Genomic DNA, 23,944 nt, shown 5'->3' with positions numbered 1-23,944 from the left:
ACATGTAGTGAATAAAGATAAATGATTACCCCAAAGGTAGTCTGAAAGGGGAAGGAGAATGCTTATTTCATTCATCTTTAAGAATTAAATGCATTATACATGTTATTTATAGATATCTGAGAGTTCATTTATATTTAGAGTAAAGATATTCTTTTTTATTGACTCTAAAGTCAATTCTTATTTCCTGGATATGTCAGTGGGAACTGATCTGGAATTTTGAGATAAATGCTGATTTGTTGTTATTTTAATATATTTTTTGTTATTTCTATATAGGATACACCTGTGAGAATACAGCACACAGAAAAGGTTTAATCTTTACCACTTACAGTAGTCATTCTAATGGTAAAAGATGGTATCCATCGGATGAATAGGAGGCAATACTGACATAACTGATTTCTGCTACTTCTGGCTCCCTCTGAGTAGAATGAAGAAAAGATGTGTAAAAGCAGGCTGGTAACTTTTGTGCTTATTTTCAAGGCTGGTTTAGGGGTTAGAATTCTGGGATAGGGTCATGGGATTCTTTCTTAGTACTACAGTGATTTTTCAGGCCGTTTGACTTCTGAGTGATCAACTATAAGGAAGATGTGAGAACTGCCACTTGCTCCAATGATAGTATGACTCGAGCATCCAAACTTTCATGCCTTGGATGATAAATCAATTGAAACAGCCTGTGCAGACTAGAAGGATGCCCTGGTGGCACGGGAGATTATCAGCAATTTAGGCAAATGAAAGCATGTTATCACTGTAATATTTTTGGTATCAAATTGTTTTGAATTCAATAATATTACTGACCATCTTATGATTTGGGTTTAAGCTAAAGTCCCCAGAACTAGTACCTTAATGCACTGGTATCACATGCACCTTAGTAGAGAACACAAATTAAAGGATTTTGTGCTTTTTATATGTTAGTAATGCATTAAAATGCAGTGCTATATTTAGAAATATTTAGAAATAAATGAAGAGGCAGCAAAAACCACTTGAATACATCTTTGTATGTTCACTTCTGTATCAGAATGACTTCCATCAATCTTTGATTTGCTTATCTTCAGGCTCCCAGAAAAACTGGTGTTTCATTTCATAATATAATTTGAGAAAATTCACAACTCTTAATACTGACATGAAAATGTTTCTGTATAGCAGGAGAAGTAAACTCAAATGCCTCAAATCACCCTGGCCTGAGTATCTTTTCCTTTTTTCCCTTAATTAGGCTTTGGGAAAATGGTGACTTTTTTCTCTTCCCCGCTGTGAAAGTTATGAGATTCTTTTGCTTAAATCACCCACAAGGAAGGCTTGGAAGTTCCCTTTCCTTAGAGAGTTGCCAAGTCTGCTAAAGAAGATTAAATGCCCATATCATGCACGTCATATCCTACAACTAACAACAAGAAAGCAAATGTAGCTTACCCACATCTAGGCAGCTAGCACAGATCAGCCCAGCCTAAGAGGCCTTTCAATTTCATGTAGTGTACCAGCCAAGATATTCACTCAAAAATAAGTAAGAACATCAAAGAGGCATTATATTGCACCTTGGAATATTTGTTTAACAGTTTAAACCCTTTTTATGGCTCTGAAACAATGGTTTCTGGGTTGGGGGCAGAGGTATTTGATTCCTGTTTGATTCCGCCTGTTTGCACCATAGAAGATGATTTAGGGCTCCTTGCTTACCTGTGAAGTTGATTTTCAGCAAGTAATCCCTGTACAACTTCTTCCCATCCACGATCTTCATAGCATCGCAAAGCTTGGTGGTGTTGGGACAGAGGGTGCGCTGCATTTTGTGCAGGGCGTGGGCCATGGCATACACCGCGTTCACTACAAACATGATCTTGGATTCTTGCTCATAGTTGTTGCTGTCGATAGCCAGGTGCTTGTCGCAAGCGCGCCGGTGGTTCCGCTTGTTCTGGAGGCTGCACTGGAATTTCTGCTCCCAGAAGTCCTGGAACCAGGGGTTGCGGTGGTTGTTGTAAGGGTTGAGGCTCTGGAAGTAGCGGTCAAATTGGCGGACAGGTTGCGAGGCCAGCTCCAGGGTGATGGCGCCGTAGGCCACGTGCTCGCTGCCCTTGATGATGCTCTCCTGCGCGCCCCAGCCGTCGCTGGCCACCCAGGTGAAGGAGGCGTTGGCGCGGCTGGCTGCAGCGATGAGCTCGCGCGAGTCGTCACTGCGCATGAAGAGGACCACGACTCTCGCGTTGGGCTTCTGCAGCAGCTCACGGATCACGCTGTCATAGGACTTGCGGATGTTGGAGCGACCTACCTTCTCGGCTGTGGCGATGCAGATGTTGCGCTGGCGGGCTTCCTGCTCGAAGGCCTCGATTCCTGTCTCCCCATAGTCGCCCTCGGAGGCCACAGTGGACACGTAGGTCCAGTTGAAGAAACGCAAGATCTCGGCCATGGCTTTGGCCTGGTAGAAGTCAGGGGGCACCGTCCTGGCAAAGTAATCATAGCGTGACTTGTCGCTGAGTTTGGCGCTGGTGGATGCGTAGCTTATCTGAGGGATCTGGAAGAGGCGTAGCAGGTTTGCCACCTGCGGGAGGGAGAAAGGGGAAGTACCTAGTTTAGAAACCCAGAGGTAAATGAATGGACGTGGAAAATGAATAATACCAGACCTTTTACCCAGCTGCCTTTCAACCTCTATATCGTTAAACTTTTCTTGACACTTTGACAGCTGCTTCCCTGGATACTATATTTGGGATATTAGGGAGCAGGTTCAAAGCAGGTAGGTTATGTTTTGGGAAAAGACTAGTAGAGAAATGAGAAGGCACTCCTCTCTCTCTCCTAGACTTTATGGTAGACCCTGGACTAAGATCAATCCTGTTCAGGTGTCCTTGTGGTGGTTAATTTTCTGGCTCCTGCAAATAGCTCAAACAATGAACTACAGGGAATTGGCCAAATTCGGTTTTTAGACAAGTTGGCTGCAGTTGTATAGAAAGAGCCTGGGTGTTGTCTAATTCTCACTTCCCCCTCTTTTGCTAAAAACGGCAGTCTCTGAAAGAGCTTCATTTGGGAACTGTATGCCACATGGACAGTCCAAATTAGACATTTATTATCTAGGTTAAGTAAAAAAAAAATCAATTCTATTTGGTCCACCCCAAATTTTGGGCATACCCTTTTCTAAACTTCTGAAATGCTTGACAAACATTTTCTTTGTTTTCTTTTTCTTTTTAAAAGTTAGTTTCTGCTTAAACTATGTGAAGAGAAGCATATAAATGCTATTCTTATGGTTTTTTTATTAAAAAGCAAATAAGCAAGTACTGAGACCCTTGTCAAGAAAGAACCATTTACTTCAAAATGTTTAAAGCTTATTCTGAATGAATTTAAATTTCTTTCTTTTTTTTTTTTTTTTGCTGAGGAAGATTTGCCCTGAGGTAACATCAGTGCCAATCTTCCTCTATTTTGTATGTGGGTTGCCACCACAGCATGACCGCTGATGAGTGGTGTAGGTCCTCACCCAGGAACCAAGCCCAGGCTGCCAAATGGAGTGTGCTGACCTTAACTACTAGGCCAGGGGCTGGCCCTGAGAATTTAAATTTCTTATAATTCACCTATCAATAATATTTCACTGTTTTTATTTATTACAGAATAAAAAAGGAAAGTGACACTAGCTTACTAAGGAGCATTTTATGCATAGAGTATTTGCATAAATATATATTTTAAAATATCTACACAGATTATTTGTGTATCAAATAATGTTTGTTTTTATTTTTCCTCGCTACCTCACATATTCGGAACACTTCTGTCTTTATACTGACTTTAGTTAAGTTACATAATATACTAAGTGGACTTTAATCAGAAACAACACTGAATATTCTGAAGCACTCTATGAGTACTTTGAAATTTTCCTTCTGGAAATTGTGGTTTCAGGGTTATATTTGACATGTAGGAAGCACAGCTTGAAATAGGCAGCTGTTAGCAAAGAGTACAAGTAACATAAAACAACTGACATCTGAATCCTGATTAATCATCATTTCATCTGGTAAAGGAAACCAACAGCCAAGTTCATACACAGCCACACAGCATGTTCTTGGAGATCTGGCCTGCTATTAAAACCAACAGAGCTACCGAAAATGTTTTCTATATCTTTTCAAATCCTGGTACCTCTCACTTAGCTACAAATAGAACAGCTAGAAAATCTGGCACTAAGAATGCAATATAATGCAAATTTAGGATCCAAATCTTTCTTACATTTGGTGAAGACTTTTTTTTTTTTAATATTCTAGGATACGAGTGAATTTTGGGGAATAGAGGTAAATAGATGGTTGGGTGGGTGGGTGGATGAAGGCTAGTATACCATTTATTTCTTCAGTCCTCAGGACCAGGAGACCCTGGACAAAATGGCCTATACTGATTCATTTGATCATAGGAGTCTTACTTGTTTACTCAGCCTGAGTGAGATGGCACTGAGCCAGAACTGTCATTACTTCTGTTCTGAGTACCTGGTTTCCTTTGGATTTATGTACCACTGTGGCAAACTGGTGATAAGAGCCCTGTCTGTGCATAGGCTTGGTCTGATTGCAGAGTTTCTGGGTAGCACCGGAGAGGCCGTCTCTTCTTGATGCTATAGTTTTCTCATCCTCAAGTTACATTCATTAGGACCTGAACCTCTCCGGGAGGCACAGAATGAAAGGACCTGAAAGATGCCCAGAGACGTAATTTTCTGGCAGCTAGGCACTACAGTGGAAAGATCCTAAACTGCTGAAACTTTCTTCTCCCAGAGGGGTACAAGTCATGAGAAGCTCTTGTCTTTTGACTGATAGGATCCTTTGACTTCGTGTCTTTCGTGTCTATCTTTCTAGGATATCTGAGAACAACTTACAAACAAGGCAGGCTGTCCAAGAGAATGAGGTAGGCATAGAATATGGCAACATGGGAAAGATTCTCTGTACTGGGAAGAGGTACCATGAACTGTAGCATGTGTGGGAAGGTGGGGGTTAGAATAAAACTGCAATTATTGCCCTCATTTTAAAGATACTATCTATATGTGTGTGTGTCTCTGTGTATTTGTGTCTTTCATGAGGAGACTACCACCTACTCTAGAAAAAGGAGGCACATTTGGTGAGCTGAAACATGAGAATGGAACGCTAATAAGGAAGTAAGTATAATCTCAATTGTATCACCTACATTGAATCATCGGACAAAGTGTTGAAACACTTTTATCATGGTGAGCCGTTCCTTTTAAAAATTCATTTCCTTAGATTATAAGAGTAAAAATGCTTCATGTAAAAAGGAAACACCACAGAAATCAGAAATTATAAATCTCTCTTCCTTTCCCTCCCTTACTCACCCCAATCTGATTTCTAGAGAAGAATAAAGGTCATAGTTTGGATTATGCATTTAAAAAATGTATTTATTCTGTTGTAAAACCAGTTACCACTGTACTAGTGTTTATATATAGTTTTTTTCCTTTAATTTTCACAACAGCCTTTTATGGTGGTTACTATTATCTGCATTTTAGAGATGTAAAAACTGAGTTCTGTGAGATGAAGAAACGTGTTCATAATCGTACGATTAGAAAGTCGGGGCAAAATCAAGATTTAGAAGCAAGTCTTTTGACTTTAAGCATCATGGCTCTCCTCTCCTAGCTTATTGTCTGCCCTCTCCTGTGTGACTGTGAATCTGAGGTTCAAAGCACAGAAAGGCAGGTAGGAAGAAGAGGAGAAAGGAAGCGAAGCAGCGATGTGGTGCACACTGTGGATTGCCTAATTGCTATTAAGAGAAAATTTCTTTTTAACATAAAATTTAACACTAGGGTTAGAGGATATCCAGAGAGTTATCAGCTGGATGTTTCTTGTTTCATTTGTCTGAAAATTGGGCATCTAAAACATTCCTGTCTTGCTTTATTGGCCATATGGTTTCTCTGAGAAAGCATGAGAGAAATAAGGAGGACTCCTACATTGGACATCATTTTAAAAATAAAAGAAGAACCATTTTAGGTTGGGGAAGTAATGTGAAATTTTGGAGGAAAGTTGCCCAATTATATTATTAGTAGGAGTGGAGGAAGGAAAAACAGGATCCAGTTATATCTGCTTTAGTAAAAAACATTTTAAAAGTATAGAGATACTTCTCATACTACTATTCACAATACTTCTCTCAAAAGTAGAGAGACTCTAAAGAGCTTAAGCGAGAGAGGAAGACCTAAAAAACAATTCAGACAATACAGAATAGTCTCAACAAGACAGAAAGACAAAATCTCCAAAGAGGGCACTGGGTTCCTAGGCTGCCCTGGGCATTTGACTGTTAAAAGAACTAGTGACAAGGGCTGGGTGCTCTAGGTGTGCTGGGTTCTTTGTGTCCCCATGGACAACATAAAATATCTACATGAGGCTATAGTAATTAGGGAGACTACAGTACAGAACGCAAAAATGGAGCAGAGTGATTTTTGTTGTTACTGTTTTGTGTTAAAATTATGTTTCAGGGAAAGATGTGGTGGCAAGAGAGAGCATCACTGGATGGGGAAGTTGGTGCCAGGTGAGTAAATGAAAGACACTGTCCAGTCCTGCTTGCTTCCTCATTCTCCCCAGTGAGAATGTTTCCTAACCTGGAAATGGTAATACAATAATACGAAAAAGTTATCTCACACCAAAAGAGGAGAAAAGACTGAAAGAAAAGCCCATAATCATATTAATTGGTTTGCCTCCAGTTCTGGGTTCTGGAAGAAATCACAGATTAAATTATGGAATCGCTATCAATAATCTTTGAGAGCTCAATAATGGAAGGACTGCCAGAGAGTGAAAGGGGAGGAAGAAGGGCATATTAAGGAAATATAAATCAAGAATAAATATAAATCTATAAGCATGATATATTTTGGTAACTTTCTAGAACAGAGTTTTCTAATACAGAGCATGCAAGCACTGAGAAATAAACAAGGCAATTACTAGAAATCAGCATGGAGTCACTAAGAGTGAATTCCGTTAGAATCTTGACAACATTAGTTGAACCGTTTAGGGAAGAGTTGGACCAGGACTTCAACAAGGTGTTAGTGACATTACTTGGACTCTTATGGAAAAGGGAAAGTGATAGGAGTTGAATGGCAAAGTTAAATATATTCAAAGAGAACCACTTAAAAGAAAGTCTGTACGTAGTGCTCAAGTAATATTAAATTTTTATCAATGACTTTGGAAAAAATATAAATAAGCTACAAGATCATTACATTTTAGAGCTGGAAGGAACCATGAAGATAATCTAAGCCATTTTCTTTATAGGTGCGGAAACTGAAGCTCACAGAGTGAAATGACTTTCCAAAATTTGCACAACCATTAAGTGGAAAAGCCAAGATTAGAGCCCTGTCTTTTGATATTTCCAAAGGACTGGGCTTTCTCTCTGGCAATAGTTACATAGGGAGAGATGTACATTTATGGATTTAAATTAAAATTACACAAGTGAAGAATGAAGAAGAAAACTAGGGAAGAATGAGGTTACAAATGCGAAGTTGAATGTTGCAGAACTCCACCAGAAATCCAAAGGTGACTAACATCAGAGAGGGCTTATTCAGTCATTTGCTCTCTTTAGATTCCAATTCAGAATTCCTCAAAAATGAACAGAGAACTCTCTCATAGTCTTCCTATCTTGAAGTTACTCTTTTCAGACTACCCTTTTTGGGAATCCTTTTAAAGATCCCTAGTAGTTTTAATAGCCCTAATGTTTTGTGCCAGCTACTGTTCTGTTGTACATGTATGATCTCCTTTGATCCTCATAGCAATCTAATGAGGTAACTACTACCACTATCCCATTTTATAGATTGAGGAACTGAGACACAGAGAATGGAGATAGAGACAGGATTTGATCCCAGGCATTTTGGCACTACTCACTATGCTTAACTTCCCAGACTTATTCAATCCACTCTGTAATCCAAGCCCTTAACCTCTGCCAAATGTGATTCTTCTCACTATGCTGCAGCAATGATATATTTCAAATTATGACGTTTGTCTTTTTTAATTTCTGAAGACATAAGCTCCTTGATTTGAGGACCATGAGCTATCATTCCTTGTTATGAAAAGTATACTTTTTCATTTGTCAGTCTATACTTTGCAGTGGCTCTATAAACATTTGTTTACTGACTGACCATCTACAAAGATAACAACAGTTGTCCAAGAATCCACTGGGAAATTTCACCTGGGAGGTTGAAAGCTTCAAGCTATAAATACCATGATCAGATTTGGCTTTATGATTTATATGAGAAACACAATGACCATATGGCAGAGCATGTTATTTCCTGGGGCCTGAGAGGCTGCATGAAGCTTTGGCAGAAACCCTTTCCACAGGTAGCACGTACTATAGTTTCATATTCAATGTTTAAACATGTTGCAGTATCCATTTTCTGGGTGTTTTGAATTTATCCAGAACAAGGTATTGCTATCTTTTCATTGTAACCTCTCAAGCCACAAATGTGTTGACTGTTTTTGGCTTGAGGAGAAATACTTAGAATGTTGGATTTGGCCAGGTACTATTATGTTTTCCAGCAGATGCTGTGGTCTAAAATGAGTATCTTTGTCTTTTCCCCATTTTTGTAGTTGTAAGTTGGTATTATTTAGGATGGGCTTCACCTGCAGTAGTTCCAACAAACCAATGTTAACATGTAGAATGTCTGCCACCGTTTTCCCGTTATTTTCCCCTCCAGAGGAATTCAGCTCTATATAGTTTCCTTGGTTTACTATATTCTTAGGTCTGGATGCCTTTGCATATGCTGTTCCTTCTGCTTAGAGTGACCTTTACCACCTGTCTGCTCAGCTAATCTACTCAAGGGCCCCTTCTCTGAGAAACTTCTCTTGACACCTCACTTCATGCTGAATTGTATGCCCATTTTCTGAGACTCTCTACTCCTTTATATTTTTCCTTTATGGCACAAGTCAAAGTAGATGGTAATTTCTAGATTATTCACTGCTTCTTCTACTGGAGTGAAAACTCTTAAGGACAGGGAATGTGCATTGTTAATCTGTTTTCTCAATGCTTTGCAGATAACAGAGGTGCTCCATAATATTTGTTAAAATGAATGAGTTGATGAATAAATGGTTAGTTTGCTACTCTCCCATGTAACCTTTTCTAATTACAAGGATAGGTTTCTGTGGGGAAAAAAATAGCTGGCCCCCAGCAGGCAATACAAAGCTACTCTCAAACACTACTGATAAGAAATTTGCTATGCAATGTGGATCCTTCATTAATTGTATTCAATTTTTCACCAAAACGAGATGACACATAAGACAAAGAATTGGCTTAGACCTTTAGGAATCTGAAGCAAACGTTTTCATACCATTAAAACCAATTTTTCCAAATTATCTCTGTGTAACTACCTAGGAATATAAAAAAGAAAGTCAGTATTATACCAACTGAAGCTGACCATTGTATCAGTGCCCTTTAAGTTAGAAAACTGGCTTTTTATTCTAAGCAAAACAAACTAAGGTCCTTATCCATGAAGCTTGAGTCCTCAAACCACATATACCTAAAGTAGGAGTCATGTAAACATATACCTAAGGCAGGCTTCACCAAATGAACTGATACTAAGGTCTGCTGGTAAGGTAAGATTTTTCTGGAGACAAATGCATTATGTACAAGGTATGTAAGCAGCCAAACACTCAGAGCTCACTTCAGTTGCTCACTTATTTTTCTTGCTTTGGGAATGTCTAAACCTTTGCCTTTCCCACAGTCAATAGCTAATGTGGAGTGATGCTACTGTAGGCATCAAAACCATCCTTATTCACTTGTGGGAATTTTGAGTTGAGGACCAATTTATTTGGGAGTTTTACTTCTCCCAACATTTTTTAGCAAGTCATGGGAAATCTTCTTTTTAAGATTTCAGGTGTCATGCTTCATTTCAATGATGCTCTGATCATGGGAGCAAAAGCACATGAACTACAGGGAAAAGCCCAGGTAGTCTACTCTTTGATGTTGTGAAAAAAGGGAATATGAATTGGAAATTTCAGAGTCGTCAGTGAGCCTCCACATCAGTCCTCTTGCCACTCTTCCTTTGGGAAGTCCATGATGCACCCATTTCAAACATGAGCTTTATACCTTCTGTGGTGACACAATGCCAAATATTTCTTTCAACAGAAGACAAAAAGAAGTATCCAAATTTAGAGTCCAGTAGAAATAAGTTTCCCACTAAAGTGAGAATTCTTTTCAGAACTTTCATTGTTATTGGCTTCTGAGACTATGCTAATACATTAAAGGGAACAAGAATAATTGGTTTTATGTGGACCTGTGCTTAGCTACAAAAATTCCAGATGGCCAAGGGGCATCAAGTGCTTACTTTCCAAGAAAAGTGCTGTCTAGAGAGCTGAACAATATACATTTGAAAAATAAGGTATTGCTGCTGTCCTGAGAATCAGGACATTCAATAATAACCTCCCTGGGTTTGCTTTTGCATTCTGTGCTGTTCACATATCTCTTTGCGCTTGCTTTTTAAGAATAAGCCTACACCCTTAATTATGTTATCACACATGTGGTGCTTTGCATGAATGCTTTGTTTCATTCTTTTAATTAAATGCTTATATATCCTGGAAGAGAACCACTGAGTGCTGTACTTTGAACCATCTGCTACCTCATGACCCATATTACATAAAGCAAGTCCTAAAAGTTGTGCGATAAGAGACCTCAGTGATCCTCCTATTCAGATTGATCAAGTTGCACTGTTAGCTGTAGAAAATCCCCGATTGGCTTGTATTTTAAACTGGAACTGGATGTGGTATATAGTTGAGAAACTGCCTGAGGAATTCAAGCTGCTTACATCACATCAGTTATCTGCCCATAAATGATGCCAATCATATTGTTATTGAAGAAAGGATTAGTCACTTTTTTTTTTGGACCACACCACCTACAGCACATCTGGGAGCATTTCGCATGGAAACAGTTGACTGGAGCCCATATATGAAGGCTAGAGATTAATCTAGATTTAGGAGACCATAAAATAGAGTGTAGCAAATGCCACTTTACTCAGTATAATCTACAAAAGTCACTGATTCTTACATGCCATGAGTCCAAAAAATACTCTAGTCAAAGATTCATATTGCCATTCCATTCAACAGCATGTCTCAGTCCCAATTATTTTGCATGGGCATTCCAGACAAAGGACTCCTTAATCATGGCAGAAACTTTCAAAAATGGCTCAAAGTAACCCTGATTTCTATGCCAACCTCTCTTGAAATCATTGCACTCAACACCTGTGGTTTGCAATCCATATAACACTTTGTTTCTTCGTTTGTGACTCAGGGATTAATGAATAGCAAGGCTATCCATTTTGGCATTTTCATAGCTCATCACTCAGACTGAAATAATATTCAGACCACATAGGATTCCTCGAATCACATTTTTTTCAGGAGACTGGCATTATAAGACATGTCAGGTTTCTCATCATGACAGTGCCACTCCACATTTGACAAGTATGTGTCTTGCTTCTTTACTAACAGGACACTGTCTCAGGAATAACTGTTTCCCTACCCAGATTTACCAGGTACCTAGAAGAGGAACAAGAAGGTGTTTTGCCCAGTGAATTAGTCTGCATCTGATTTTTCCTCCTCCACCCATGAATTAATTTTCAAGAGAAATCATAAAACTGAATTGATTTGGGTTCCAGTCACTAACAATGGGATCAGAAGGTCTGTATCATATCTGGTCCTTCTTGCGTTAGTGTTTACCAGCAACACCTGCAAAAGCATGACTCCCAGGGTGACTTGACACCAACAGATCTGTTGGAAACATGTCCTTTAGTGCCTTGGATATTGATTTTTGACAATGCCTCTTGAGGATTAACAGAGCCACTGGTTGAATTAGTCCATATTTTTCTGTGGACCCTGAAGTCACTTACTTAATAATATGACAAATATAGTCCTATCCTCATTCGCTGTTAACCAAAGGCCAAAAGCTGTTGAGTATGCATGGGGGGAGCTGAGGGCCGTAGTCTAATATTTTAAAAATGATTTTTATTTACTTCTGAGGGCCTGTGGCAATAATTTAGGGCAGAAGGATATATACTATAGTATTTGTAGCAAATAGAACCGTTATTCATAGTTTTCCTATTAACTCTTCATTTTGCTTCAACAGGGCTGTGAGGTACAAAAGCAAATAGTACAGCGATTCAGTGCACAGGATCGGAATCAAACAGGCTGACTCTGGAATCCCAGCTCCTTGTCTCTCTAGCTGTGGGACCCTGTCAAGTTATTTTAATTTCTTAAGCTTCAACTTTCCTCATCTGTAAAAAGAGAATAACAGTAGTCCTTGGCTTATGAAGTTATGTAAGGATTAAATGATAACACATGTCAAGCACTTCACTCACTGGCTGGTACATAGTAAATGCTCAAAAAGTGATAGAGATGATGATAACATCTAATCCAGCAGTCATTCATTCAGTAAACTTTGATCAATGCCAATTATACAAGGCACTATTCTAAAATGTAGGTTTTTCTAATATGAGTAATGTACCCCCACTATCTTCCAGGAAGTTATAGTCTGGCGGGAGACAAAGAAACATACCAAGGATAAAATTTTGGGGTATATGTATACATATTTATACAAAAACACAGGGGAAGGAGCAACTAATTACTCTCAGGTGAGTCATGGCAGGCTCCTATGTAGAGGTAACACTCAGGCTTGAACTTGAAGAGTAAGTGAAAGTTTACCAGGCAGAGAAAGGGGAAAGGAAGTTTGTAGGCAGAAGGAAGAACACAGAGACAGAGATGGGAAAATGTACATTTGCTTTAAGAGTATGAGATGGTGTTATCAGGGTATCCAGTGCCTTGCAGGGATGAGTAGGCTAAGGAAGAATAGAGGGACTGGGCTAAACTGCTAAGGATTTTATATGCTATGCTAAAGATTTTGAATTTTATTCTTTAAGAGATAAAAAGACATTAACACTTTTTAATTAAGGGAATGACATGACTAAGGTTATATTTTAAAAGGACTAGTGGATGATGTCCAATTTGAAAAAGTCAGACAATGGTAATCAGATGGACAAAATACTCCTTCTGACTTAGGCTGTGAGTTCTTGAAGAGATCATGTAATCCCAATAATAATAATAAAGTTAATAATAGAAATGTCAAGACTGGAGATTTAAAGAAAAATTTGAGTCCACTTAAAACCATTTATGTGGTTGGTAGTAATTACTCAAGTACTTATGACTTAATTTGTCCTCCTGTTTGTGTCATTACAGGTCACCTTGAATCCTTCTTGGAAGGAAGCAGGTCATAAATAATACTAGTTGTTGGAGACTGTAGAGAGGCTCTAGAAGTCTTAAATTCCTGGAAACATCACAGGAAAGATAACATAAAGACTTTCTTTTGCATAGAAATAAAACCTGAGAGTTAAATAGCCATTGATAACAGTTGAAATTTGCTGTATAGCACCAACCTGCATAGTTTATTGTTGCATTCCTTTAAATCTTATATAAATGATATTCCTTAAAATTACTGTGTAAACATGGGTAAGATGTGTTTAATGCATATGTGTTGTTTTTATTTCTATGGAATTACTTTTTCACAGGAAAATTCTGAACCAGTTGTAGTTTATGTGGTCAATCACATCTGTTTTCCACATTGGGAGCTTAATTGCCTGGTTTGTATTCGATGAGACCTCATTGTGAACCTAATGGCAGCTACCCAAATTGGAGGCTTCTTGCCTGGGAGGAACCAACTAGTCCCTGGGGTGCACGGTCTGCAAATTCAGTCCTATTAAGTGATGGCAAATGTCTCAAGATGCTTTGCCACTCTGACCAGTTGGCAAGGAAATCTGGTCTATATTTGGAACATAATTTTTGAAGGTGTTGCTTCCATAGTATTCTCCCCTCTGTTGCAGTTCCCTCTGTGGGAATGTAAAGTCAAGTAGCTGGCAAGAATCAAGACTTTGTCACTGGTAACAGAGAGATTTCCATAATATACCAGGTGGTGATGTCAAAAATAGCGACATCACAATTTTAGTGTTCAAAGTCCCACTGATATACTGCCTAGAGTAGCAACGTTTGGTGAGAGTTTAACTGCAGGTGTTTTTGGAACACTATGCTTAAATTTCTGAAGTCCACTAATTGGAAAATACTCTGGAAGTTTTCGACCGCATTTTTCATGGACTGGTAAAAGCATTTGTACTACATTAAATCGATGGACTTTCATTATTATAAACTGCTAAGTGGTGGCTCCTTCCATATTGAGAAACTGAGCCTTGTACATATTGATCCATTAAAAAAGCACATATTTAATGGTAATTTGGAAAGAGAACTTTGTGTTGTCAAAGCAAAATCATATCTTAGGTTTAACTAAAAGTGTCAGGAATCCTATTTCAATTAGTTTGCCTATTAATCTATAATCATAGCATCAAACACTTGCTGATATCTCAGGAATATCTGCATTCCTAGTTTTTCATCTTATGACCTCCATCATAGACATGTGACCTCACCAGAAGCTGGTTCTCAGCCATGGGCCATTCTAATGCCCTGGGGACAGTGGTCCTGATAGTAACCTCTTGTTTTCATAAGAGTAGTTTCCAAATAAACATATGACAGAAGGAGAATTAATTAAGGAATAAATTAACTCCAAAGCAAAGGAAAAAAAAAAATAGTGCATCTTAGATAATTACCTCTGGTGAGAAATTTCTACAGTGAAACAATGTTAACAAAATCATTTTTAAATTGCTGTTGCTACTGCCTCCCTCTATATGATAAAGTCCTTGAACAGCATTGCCCTTTTCCTGAGGAGGGGAAGCAGGAGCAGTGGAAGGAGGTTTCAGAACAATCAGCTTTGTGAGATTGCTTTAGAAGGAAAAGTCTGGGAAGGAAAAAATAAAAAGATTCTAATCTAGATAACTTTTGAGTTAGATTTTTCTGAAGCTTGGGCTGTGTGAGGGGGTGATCAGGAGAGCAGTATGGCAGGCAGGGTTTCTGGATTCTAATGTTGATTCCACTGCTTGTAAAGTGGTAGAAACTTGAACTTGGTACTTGACCTTTATGAACCTCAATTCCTCTTGGAACTGTTCCTCTGGGACAGGAGACGTTAAGTAGTAAAAACAAACAAAAAAAACTAACAGATTATATCTACTAAAATCTAAAATGAAGAATGCTCATTATGTGTGAAACACTATTTTCACTGCTTTTCATGTGTTTTCTCATTTAATTCCCGCAATAACCCAATAAGAGAGGTACTATGAATACCTCCATCTTAGACAACACAAAAGAGGCAGTGAAGCGTTAATAAGTCCTGGTCAGTCTGCACCCAGAGTTTTAGTCACTGAGCTGAATTTTTCAAGAAAGGCACACTAAAAGTGTATAGTTGTAGTGTATCCATGCTATGATCGTTCTGTTTGCAATAGTAAACTCGCCAAATGCAACTACCATTTTTACTTTTCTGATGATAGACATGAGCAAATGGATTTCTAATGCCATCATTCTGTTCTCCTTAAGGACAGGATGATGTTTCCTTCTTTTGTGTTAACTCCAAGAGCAGTATCTGGCATAGTTGGCACTCTGCATTTTCTTTATGTGGAGAGACTGCATACAGCTAGATTACAGTGTGGACAGGGCTCTAACCTTATCTGGAGTGGCCCTGGGTGCCCAGCCGTGTTGAGTCTTGCATAGTCGTCTCTGGAGTAGTCAGTCTAAGGACAGATGGAGTGGAACCCTTAGAGCCGCTCTCAAATCAAGGTCTCTTGTGAACACGTGTAGGCAGTGGAGGTGGGGAGGATGGGGGGACTTTTGTTCCACACGCTCACTTTGCTACATCTTCTGTCTTGTGTATCAAATCTAGTTTTGCATTGTAGGAAAAGGCTGATTTTTCATTTATGAATATCCAGACTGATCTAGAATAGGTAGGTCATGGTTGTGGTCTCCAATCCAAGGGTTGTTTAGACATTTCAGCCTTCTGGACATGTAGCAGGGTATCATTCCGTTCATTCAATCAATTCAAAAAGCATTTACTGGTAGAGGCATTTTTCTAGGTGCCCTCAATACAAAGACAAAAAGATGTGGTTCCTAAACTCAAGTAGCTTATAGTTTGGAGGAAAATAGATATGCAAATGAACAGTTACATTTAATAAGATAGAAATGGAGGTGTGTGTTTATGTAGTGAGAGCTTGGGAAAGATTTCTCAAAGGGATAGGATTTGAGCTGAGAACTGAAGGAGAGAAGGATTTGGCAAGGCCTACAGACAGCTAAAGGACGTTACATTCCAGGTGGCAGAATCACTATGTTCTCTCTTTTATGAAAGAATGTGCAGATACTATCCAGTAGACTATAAGAAAGCAGCTTTCCAGGGAGCCTTCAAAGACAAGTTTCTGTTTACACAGATCTAAGTCTTTTTCCTGTTTGACTCCTTTACTTTCTGCTAATTCTGTTATTCTCTTTAGTCTCCTAGTGCTTATGTTATCGATTGATACTCAGGTCCTATACTTGTACCTGTTTTATGTATGGACGTGATATTTCCTAATTGCTTATACATGCCTCAGGGACTACTATTTATAAATTTTTAGATGTCTGCTATTTTTAAATTTTATTTTGTATTCTCTCTGTTCCACGTTACCCAGGCTTTACACCATAGTGTTCTTGCTGTACCTAAAATATATATACTTAATAAACCATTATTTTCTGGTGAAAAATGACTTTGTGAGTGCCTTAGTTGTAAAATGTAGGTAAATGAGATACTCGATTCATCAAATTCACAACAATGCTGCCGTAATCAGATGAAATGGCAATTGACTGAACTTCTTCAAAGTGATTCTGATGGAAGAGAGCCTAGGATTTATTTTCTTCATGTTTTAGATTCCTTTGTAATCACTCCTGTCCTAATAGTAGGGTATTTTGCTTGAGCACCATGTAATTGTAAAATTAAGAAATCTTCTTAAATGCCATATAGTTCTAGTACTAATATGTTTCTTCAGTCTCCTCAATCATTGGCCACCTTTTACTTGAACAGCTCCAGTGTCATAGGACTCACTTTCTTATATCCCCCTCCTTTCAGACTACCTATTTCATAAGAACTCTTCCTTATGTTGGCCCTAAATATGCCTTACTTTAAATCAGTGATTGTCAATGGGAAAGGAGTATAATTTTCTAATTTGGCAATCTATGGAAACATTTTTGGATGTCACAACTTGAGCAGCTGCTGGCATCTAGTCTAGTTCGTAGAGGCCAGCAATGCTGCTAAGACATCTTACAGTGCACAGGGCAGCTCTATGCAACAAAGGATTATGCAGCCGAATAGTGCCAAGGTTGAGAAACTCTACTCTAGAATCAATTTATTTATCCACAAAAAAATATTGACTTTTCCATTCAGTAGTCTATCTGATTCTTGGGCACAGCTAACCAGATAAAGGCTTTTGTACCTCCAAGTCCTTCAACTATTTTTCTGATGCTCCTATAATCAGAGCAGCAATTCATGTGTGACTTCTCCAAAGCATTTGAATTTAAAGGAGGAACGAATCATGGAGGGTGGGCAGTGCTTAATACAAATTGACCAGTGGTGGTCCAGTTTCACACTGTGGAATCAAGTTGGGGAGGAATAACGGAGTGGTGTCTTTATGTGCTGTTCCCCTGATCCCATCAAGATAAAAATCTGTGAAACATACTGCAAGGAATTTAGTTTAAGGAGTTATCCCTCTCAGAGACATGATGTAAGCAATCCATGGCATGTCCAAATCCATGTCATGATAAACAATGCTATGGTGACCATCTTCCAGGATTAGAGGCTTCCTAGGATGTGGATATTGCTCAAAAGTTTCTAAAAGAGTCTGATTATACTAGGGATGGCAAAGAGGTAGGAAGTTCCTTCTAAGTCTCTCTCTGCCCTTTCTATGAGCTTAGCTTTTCGATGCCATCTAATCTAAATCCTCACTTGTTGCTGAGGTCATTTTAACACTCATGGACACAACCGTAAGTGGGTCAACTTATACTTGTCATATTCCAGCTAAAATTTGCTTCGGCTAGTCAAGAAAGACTGAGGAAATGAGACATCCTCGGAAAAGAGTGAGAGATGTTTTTGGAACATTTCAAGGGACATTTTGACTGGTCAACTTAGGAGCTCAAATTACAGTCTATCTGAAAATTCAAAATCATAAAAACCGCTTCACAAGAAGTACCATGTAGACAACTGCCTAGCTAAAGCCAACTGGCTTGATTTTCTTCTGGAATAAATACTATTTTCCCTGAAGTGGGTGGATTTTTGCAGGCTTATAAAGGGGAGCAGAATACAGTCTTAAAAATGCTTTGAAAAGGAACTTGTTCACCAGAGGAGGTGAATAGACCCCCATGTATATTTGCTAATAAAAAAGGATTTTGATGCTAGCTTTCATTGATTACCAAATTAAGAAATCAATACTGTTGCTTTATAAAAGGGACCCCCACAGAGTGGTTTGTCTTACTTAATAAAAGCTTTGGGAAAATAATTATCCAAGTCTTTATCAGTGGTGATACAGCTTAACCCAGCAAATCATTAATAATTTCTTCTTTGGAGAAGCGGGGAAGGAGGAGGGCAAAAGGGGTGACAGGACACATGCATATGGCGATGGATGGTAATTCGTCTTTGGGTGGTGAACATGATGTAATCTACACAGAAATTGAAATATAATTATGTACACCTGAAATTTATATAATGTTATATGCCAATGTTACCTCAATAAAAAAAAAAATAGAATTTCCCCTTTAATGCAGTTTTCACTGTCTGCAAACAATGCCTATTGTATGAACCAACACAGCAAGGGGTGTCTCCTCTGCTGACCCCTGGGGAGAATTCTTCTCCTTTCATGGGAAGATAATGAAAGAAGAGAAAGCTGAAGGGAAAGTGCCTCCTCAAGTCATCCTGCCAATAAAGCAATACAGGCCCAAATGGGGAGATTATAAGATCTAAACTGACCTAACCACAAAAGGGAAGATGCTCAAATATTATAATTCTCTAAAATGCTCTCTGTCACCAGGCAATTTTGTGACTGAAAACTCTGTGCTCTGGTTTGGAAATGGATGCTACAGTTACATGATAGGAATTTTTAAAATTGTGTGGTGGATTTCTACTAGTACATTTCTTCTACTTCTTTCTTCACCTTCTTTCTTTCTCCTGCTCAGTTCAAGCAAAGACGCTTTCCAGTGAATATTCAGGAAGTCATAAGAAGTCAAAAATGAATGGCAGAGTTGACTGACATGCGTGGATCTTTGTGGCTACCTGCTACACGCTGTTACCATGGTTACCAGATGCCAGACTATATGATCAGAATCAGTCCAGGAGAAGCAGGTGAGTGTGAGAGGTACCTCAAAACATCCTTTCTGCTAAGACGTTTCCGTCATTAATGTACAAAAGTGCCTTAAATTCACCATTAGGAATTTATTGCTTTGGATTGCTTTTGACAATTTTTTAGAATTCTTATTAAAAGACAGATAAGTATTTAAAAAATGACGCTTAAATTCCTAGCCATATAAGAGCCTCCTAAGACCTCTTTTCGTTCATGGTGCCTAGCTGAAAGCAGGACCCTGTAGGGAAAGGTTCCTTGGAAGGCTGCCTCGAAGTCAGTGTATAGACACATTGCTCCACCTCCCAGCTTACCTCGGCCTAGACCAGAGTGTGGCCTGAGCTTGAGCAGTCAGGACACCTGGGGGCCACAGAGGAAGGAGTGAAGCCCTCTCCCTCCCTTCCTCTCCAGCTCACCCCCTTACTCCTGTCAAGGTCTTTGTCCTCTTGTACGTGGACACCTACCACAAGTTTCTGATCAGCCTCTTCAGACAGCGTCTCATTCACACTGTGGCCCAATTAGTCTTTCTCAAATACAACTTTCTATTCTATTAGTCATTCTCAAAATCTTTCTGTAGGTCACTGTTACCTCGTGAACCACGTGAACATATTCTGATTTGTAGTCAGTTATTTCATGGTAGTATTGTACCCATTGCCAAATTTCAAGTTCCTTGAGGTCAAGCCTGTGTTCTCTACTACTTTAGTGGTCTCTCTAACCCCTGCATCAGTACAGGACACACAGAAGGAGCTTTATACAGGCTGACTTGCTGAAGAAACACGTGGGGGAGGGAGCAGCAATGACTTCATGGGACAGCCTCTTCATGGGAAGACCGAGGAGTTGGTTTTAGATGTGGCTCTTCCACCGACTTTCTATAACTTTAGGGACATTATAGTTACCATTTATTCAATCTATTAGTTTTTTGGTGATGTGTTTCCCACAGATTTTCTCAATTTATCCTCTCAACAATTTTTTAAAGTAGATGCTGTTTTCTTTATTTTACAGATAAGCTAGTAAATGGTGGAGTTGGAATTCAAACCCAAGTCTTTCTGATGCTAAATTCTATACTATTTTCAGTAAAGCATGATAGTTTTGGTTTCTTTATTTATACTGTGAAGACAAAAACCCTATCAGCATTTGTGACTTTATGGTGATATGGACCAAATGAATGAAATAATAAAACAGATTCTTTGCTGATTAAGAAGTGGCTTCTTTCCTTGTAAACAAGTATGGAGTTTTAATAGCCCACATTTTTTTTCCTAAAACAATCCAAACTCTTTTGAGGAGTATATAGGTAATAGAAGCGTAAAATTAAATTAAAAAAATATTTGTCTGGCACGGTTTGTTAATTACTTTGGATAAATAGATATTTACACATCTGCTGTAGAGTGCTATTTACTACACTGGGAGAAACTGAGATCAGAAAGGCATATATGCAATCCTTTGTTGGTGGTAATAGTGGATATAATATAAATATTTATGAAATGTTTAGCCCTCATCTGGCAAAATTTTTGAAGTATGACAGATACGTATTTTTAATTCTCTCTTCTCAAATAGCAAATTCCATCTCTCCTGATCCAAGAATACAGATAGTGGAAAAATTAACATGATGTGCTTGGGGATGTGCAATATTTTCTATCCATCTAATGAACTCAAAGGGTGTTTATGAAAATCCAATTATCCTAATTACTCATAATATGAGTGTGTGCTCTGAAGAAGGAAAGAAATTTGAAATAGCTCATTTAGAACAGCACAGAATTGTACGTAGAATTTTAAATGCCATGAATCTGGCATATAGAGATAAGGTTATTCCAATGCAAATAGAGCCAATTTAAGTGGTTTGTGACATAGACAGACAGCCTGAGTATTATATGACTTCCTTTAGTGCTTGGGACTTTGATTATAGTAATTTGATATGAGGCAAAGTATATAACTTTTAGAATCATGGACTTTTATTACTGTGACATTAGTGGTCTCACCAGAAAAATGTTGAACTTCAAGTAACGTATAGAAATCTTATGGGACAGTTGAAAGAGCGCAAAAGTACAAAAGATCTATCTGAGTTCTCGTGCTACCTACCAAAGAGGGTTTGCATGATATCAATTTGTCTGGGGCTTGGGAAGATGAGAAGGTTGAGTTTGATGATCCCTCAGCATTTTCCATCTCTCAAATTCTGTGACCCTGTAAGTGGGCATTGCAAGAGTTTCAATAGTATGTTCCTGCTTTCCCTAACAAAATTATGAGAGCCAGTTATCAGCTTTTCATCTAGTTTAAGTTGCATGCTAAATTGTTCCTTCTTCTTCTTTTTTTTTTTTTTTTTTTTTTTGGTAGTAATTATCTAGCTTCTCTGCATACATTTTCAGGTTTATACCATGAGAAACTTTTTATCATTTATCTGTGAACAAAATGATGCTTTAGTAAAAATTAGTGTGAAAAAAATAGAGCTCCGTGGTACTGTACCATCTTGTGGTTGATTGTATTGGTGGCTTCAGATTATTACTCCCCCATGTATCCATACCCTTTGCCATGTAACTTTGCAGCACTTGTACTGTGTATAGCACATATTTCCCTGCTCCTTGACTCTGGGCTGAGCCTGGTGAGCTGCTTTGGCAGATGGGATGTTACCAGATGTGATGGAAGCAGCAGCTTGGGAGGGCCCTGTGCAGTAAAGTTTGCATTCTTTTGCACCTGTGCCATCACTCTGGTAAGAACCTTCCCGGGCTAGCCTGCTGATTCCAGGTGGAGGGTAAGGGACAACCTGGATCAGAGACCCAGATAAAACTAGCTTTGATCACCTCACTCCAGCCAATATTCAGATTTGTAGACTATAATAATAAATAATAGTTGTTTTAAGTCACTGAATTTTGGGGTAAGTTGTTATGCTTCAGTAGCTATCTGATATACTTCTAAACAATTTTCATTACTAAAGAACTGTTCTGTATACAAACTTACATTATCAAATACCCACAGAAATGAACAATGTAATTGTTCACATCATCTATTAGTGAAGTTATTAGGATATTCTCCTTTTGTTCTCCTAAGACATAAAACCAGAGACAGAGCATTTTAGCAATAGCACTGGCCAATCTTACCTGTATGGAAACACTGCTGTAAGAGCCGCCAATGACCCCTGCAATGAGCAGTGGGATGTTTTCTTGAATGGCATAGGATCCATCAGGACACATATACTCAGCTTCATCCACTTTAGTCAAAGACGCCCTGACAAATTCCAGTGATTGCTCTAATGCATAGGTGTCCCTTGAGCATGTATCCAAAATGTGAACACCCAACTTCACTCCTGGTAGCAAGTAGTTGTCTTTGTTGATTTCATCAATAGCAAATAACATGGCTTCCAGGCGTTGGATCCCTCGGTCTTCATTGATTCGCCCACATTCTTCAGTTCCAGTGCCTTTTTCATTAATAGGAAATAGGCCCCCTAAAACAAGGTCACCTTCTATTTTAATCTCCCTCCTCAGAAAGTTATGGTCTGCTAAAGAGAGTAAAAATCCTTTTGAAAACAAAGCTAAGGTAAGAACTTGGAGTCTTGTCAACATCTTCATGAATCCAGTTTCTGCACCTCTGGGAGATATCAATGAATGGAGCCAATGTCGCTCACTAGTCTTCCTCTCTCATTTCCAGACTGGATCTTTGGTCTGTCCTTCATATAAGGGAGGAACAGACTAACAGAGCCTGTCACCAAATTCCTAAAGAGATAAAAATTATATGAACAAAAATGGTGAAGAAATCAACAGTGATTACATTCATGGTCCCCATTCAGACCTTTGATGGGATAATGACTCGAATTCCCATTTACTGAACATGTACTGCACCACTGCACCAGGCACTCTCCCACAAGTATTCTCATCTAGTCCTTACAACACATTGTAGTATAGATCTTAGTGGTCCTGTCTCCCAGAAATGAACACCGAGGACTAAAGAGGTAAAGTGACCTGATGAAGTGTACCTTGAATGGAGGTAGCATTCAGCCTCTGGTTTTTCTGATACTAAGTTCAGTACTCTCTCTGCTGAGTGATTTACATTGATATCGGTAGAGCAGGAACATGGTTATGAGTTTTCATCCCTTCTCTTTGAGCTGCATTTACAAACAACCCCTTTACATCCACTCTTCCATTTCCATTTGGAAACAAAACACGGTTCTAACTCTGTCACCATTTCTGCATTTCTACCACCACAGCCCTGTCCTCCCTTCATAGGCGACCTCTTCAAATGAATTGTCTGTGGCACATTCCCCCTTCCTCTCATCCCAGATGCTCTCAGCTCACTGCAGTCAAGATTCTGGCTCCATTGCTCTAACAAAATGGCTTTGGAAAAAGCTACTACTCATCTCCTAGTTTCTAAATTCAATAAAAAACCCCACTATAGTCCTCATTTTACTTGACCTTAATTGAAATCTTAACTATTTCTACCTGTTCCAACTTCCTAGGTTTCTATTCTCATGCTTCATTTCTGACTACATCTAAAATTCCATTGTCAAACACCCCTCCACTTCCACCCCATTCTTGGGCTAGAGTTCATAGTTTCACCTACCACTTGAATGACTCCTAGGTTAACTGCCTGCTTCACAATTCTACCGACACATCCCTCTGACACCTCAAGGTCTACACCTCAAAGTCATACACTGTCCCTTATCTCTGTCAATGGATCTTCTCTGTACTCAGGCTCTCAAGCCAGAAACCTGTACAATGGAGGCCTTCCCATTTCACTCCCTCATATTTTCTTCCAGTTAGCCTCTAAGTTTCTGAAGAGTCTACC

At 38.9% G+C, this 23,944-nt stretch overlaps 1 protein-coding gene across 1 annotated transcript in view; it reads right to left on the bottom strand.

Annotated features, from left to right (window-relative positions):
- GRM3 (glutamate metabotropic receptor 3) overlaps positions 1-22,731 on the bottom strand; it is a 95,659-nt gene extending 72,928 nt beyond the window's left edge. The window contains exons 1-2 of the mRNA XM_046668753.1: positions 22,264-22,731; positions 1,663-2,518 (exon numbers count right to left, since the gene is read on the bottom strand). Of these exons, the coding sequence (XP_046524709.1) occupies positions 1,663-2,518; positions 22,264-22,731 (1,324 nt within the window). The remainder of the gene's footprint in view (positions 1-1,662; positions 2,519-22,263) is intronic.
- Positions 22,732-23,944: the final 1,213 nt, after the last annotated feature.

The sequence above is a fragment of the Equus quagga genome, chromosome 8 (assembly GCF_021613505.1).
Source record: "Equus quagga isolate Etosha38 chromosome 8, UCLA_HA_Equagga_1.0, whole genome shotgun sequence".
Taxonomy (NCBI): Eukaryota; Metazoa; Chordata; class Mammalia; order Perissodactyla; family Equidae; genus Equus; species Equus quagga.
This window is presented reverse-complemented; position numbering and strand designations above follow the sequence as displayed.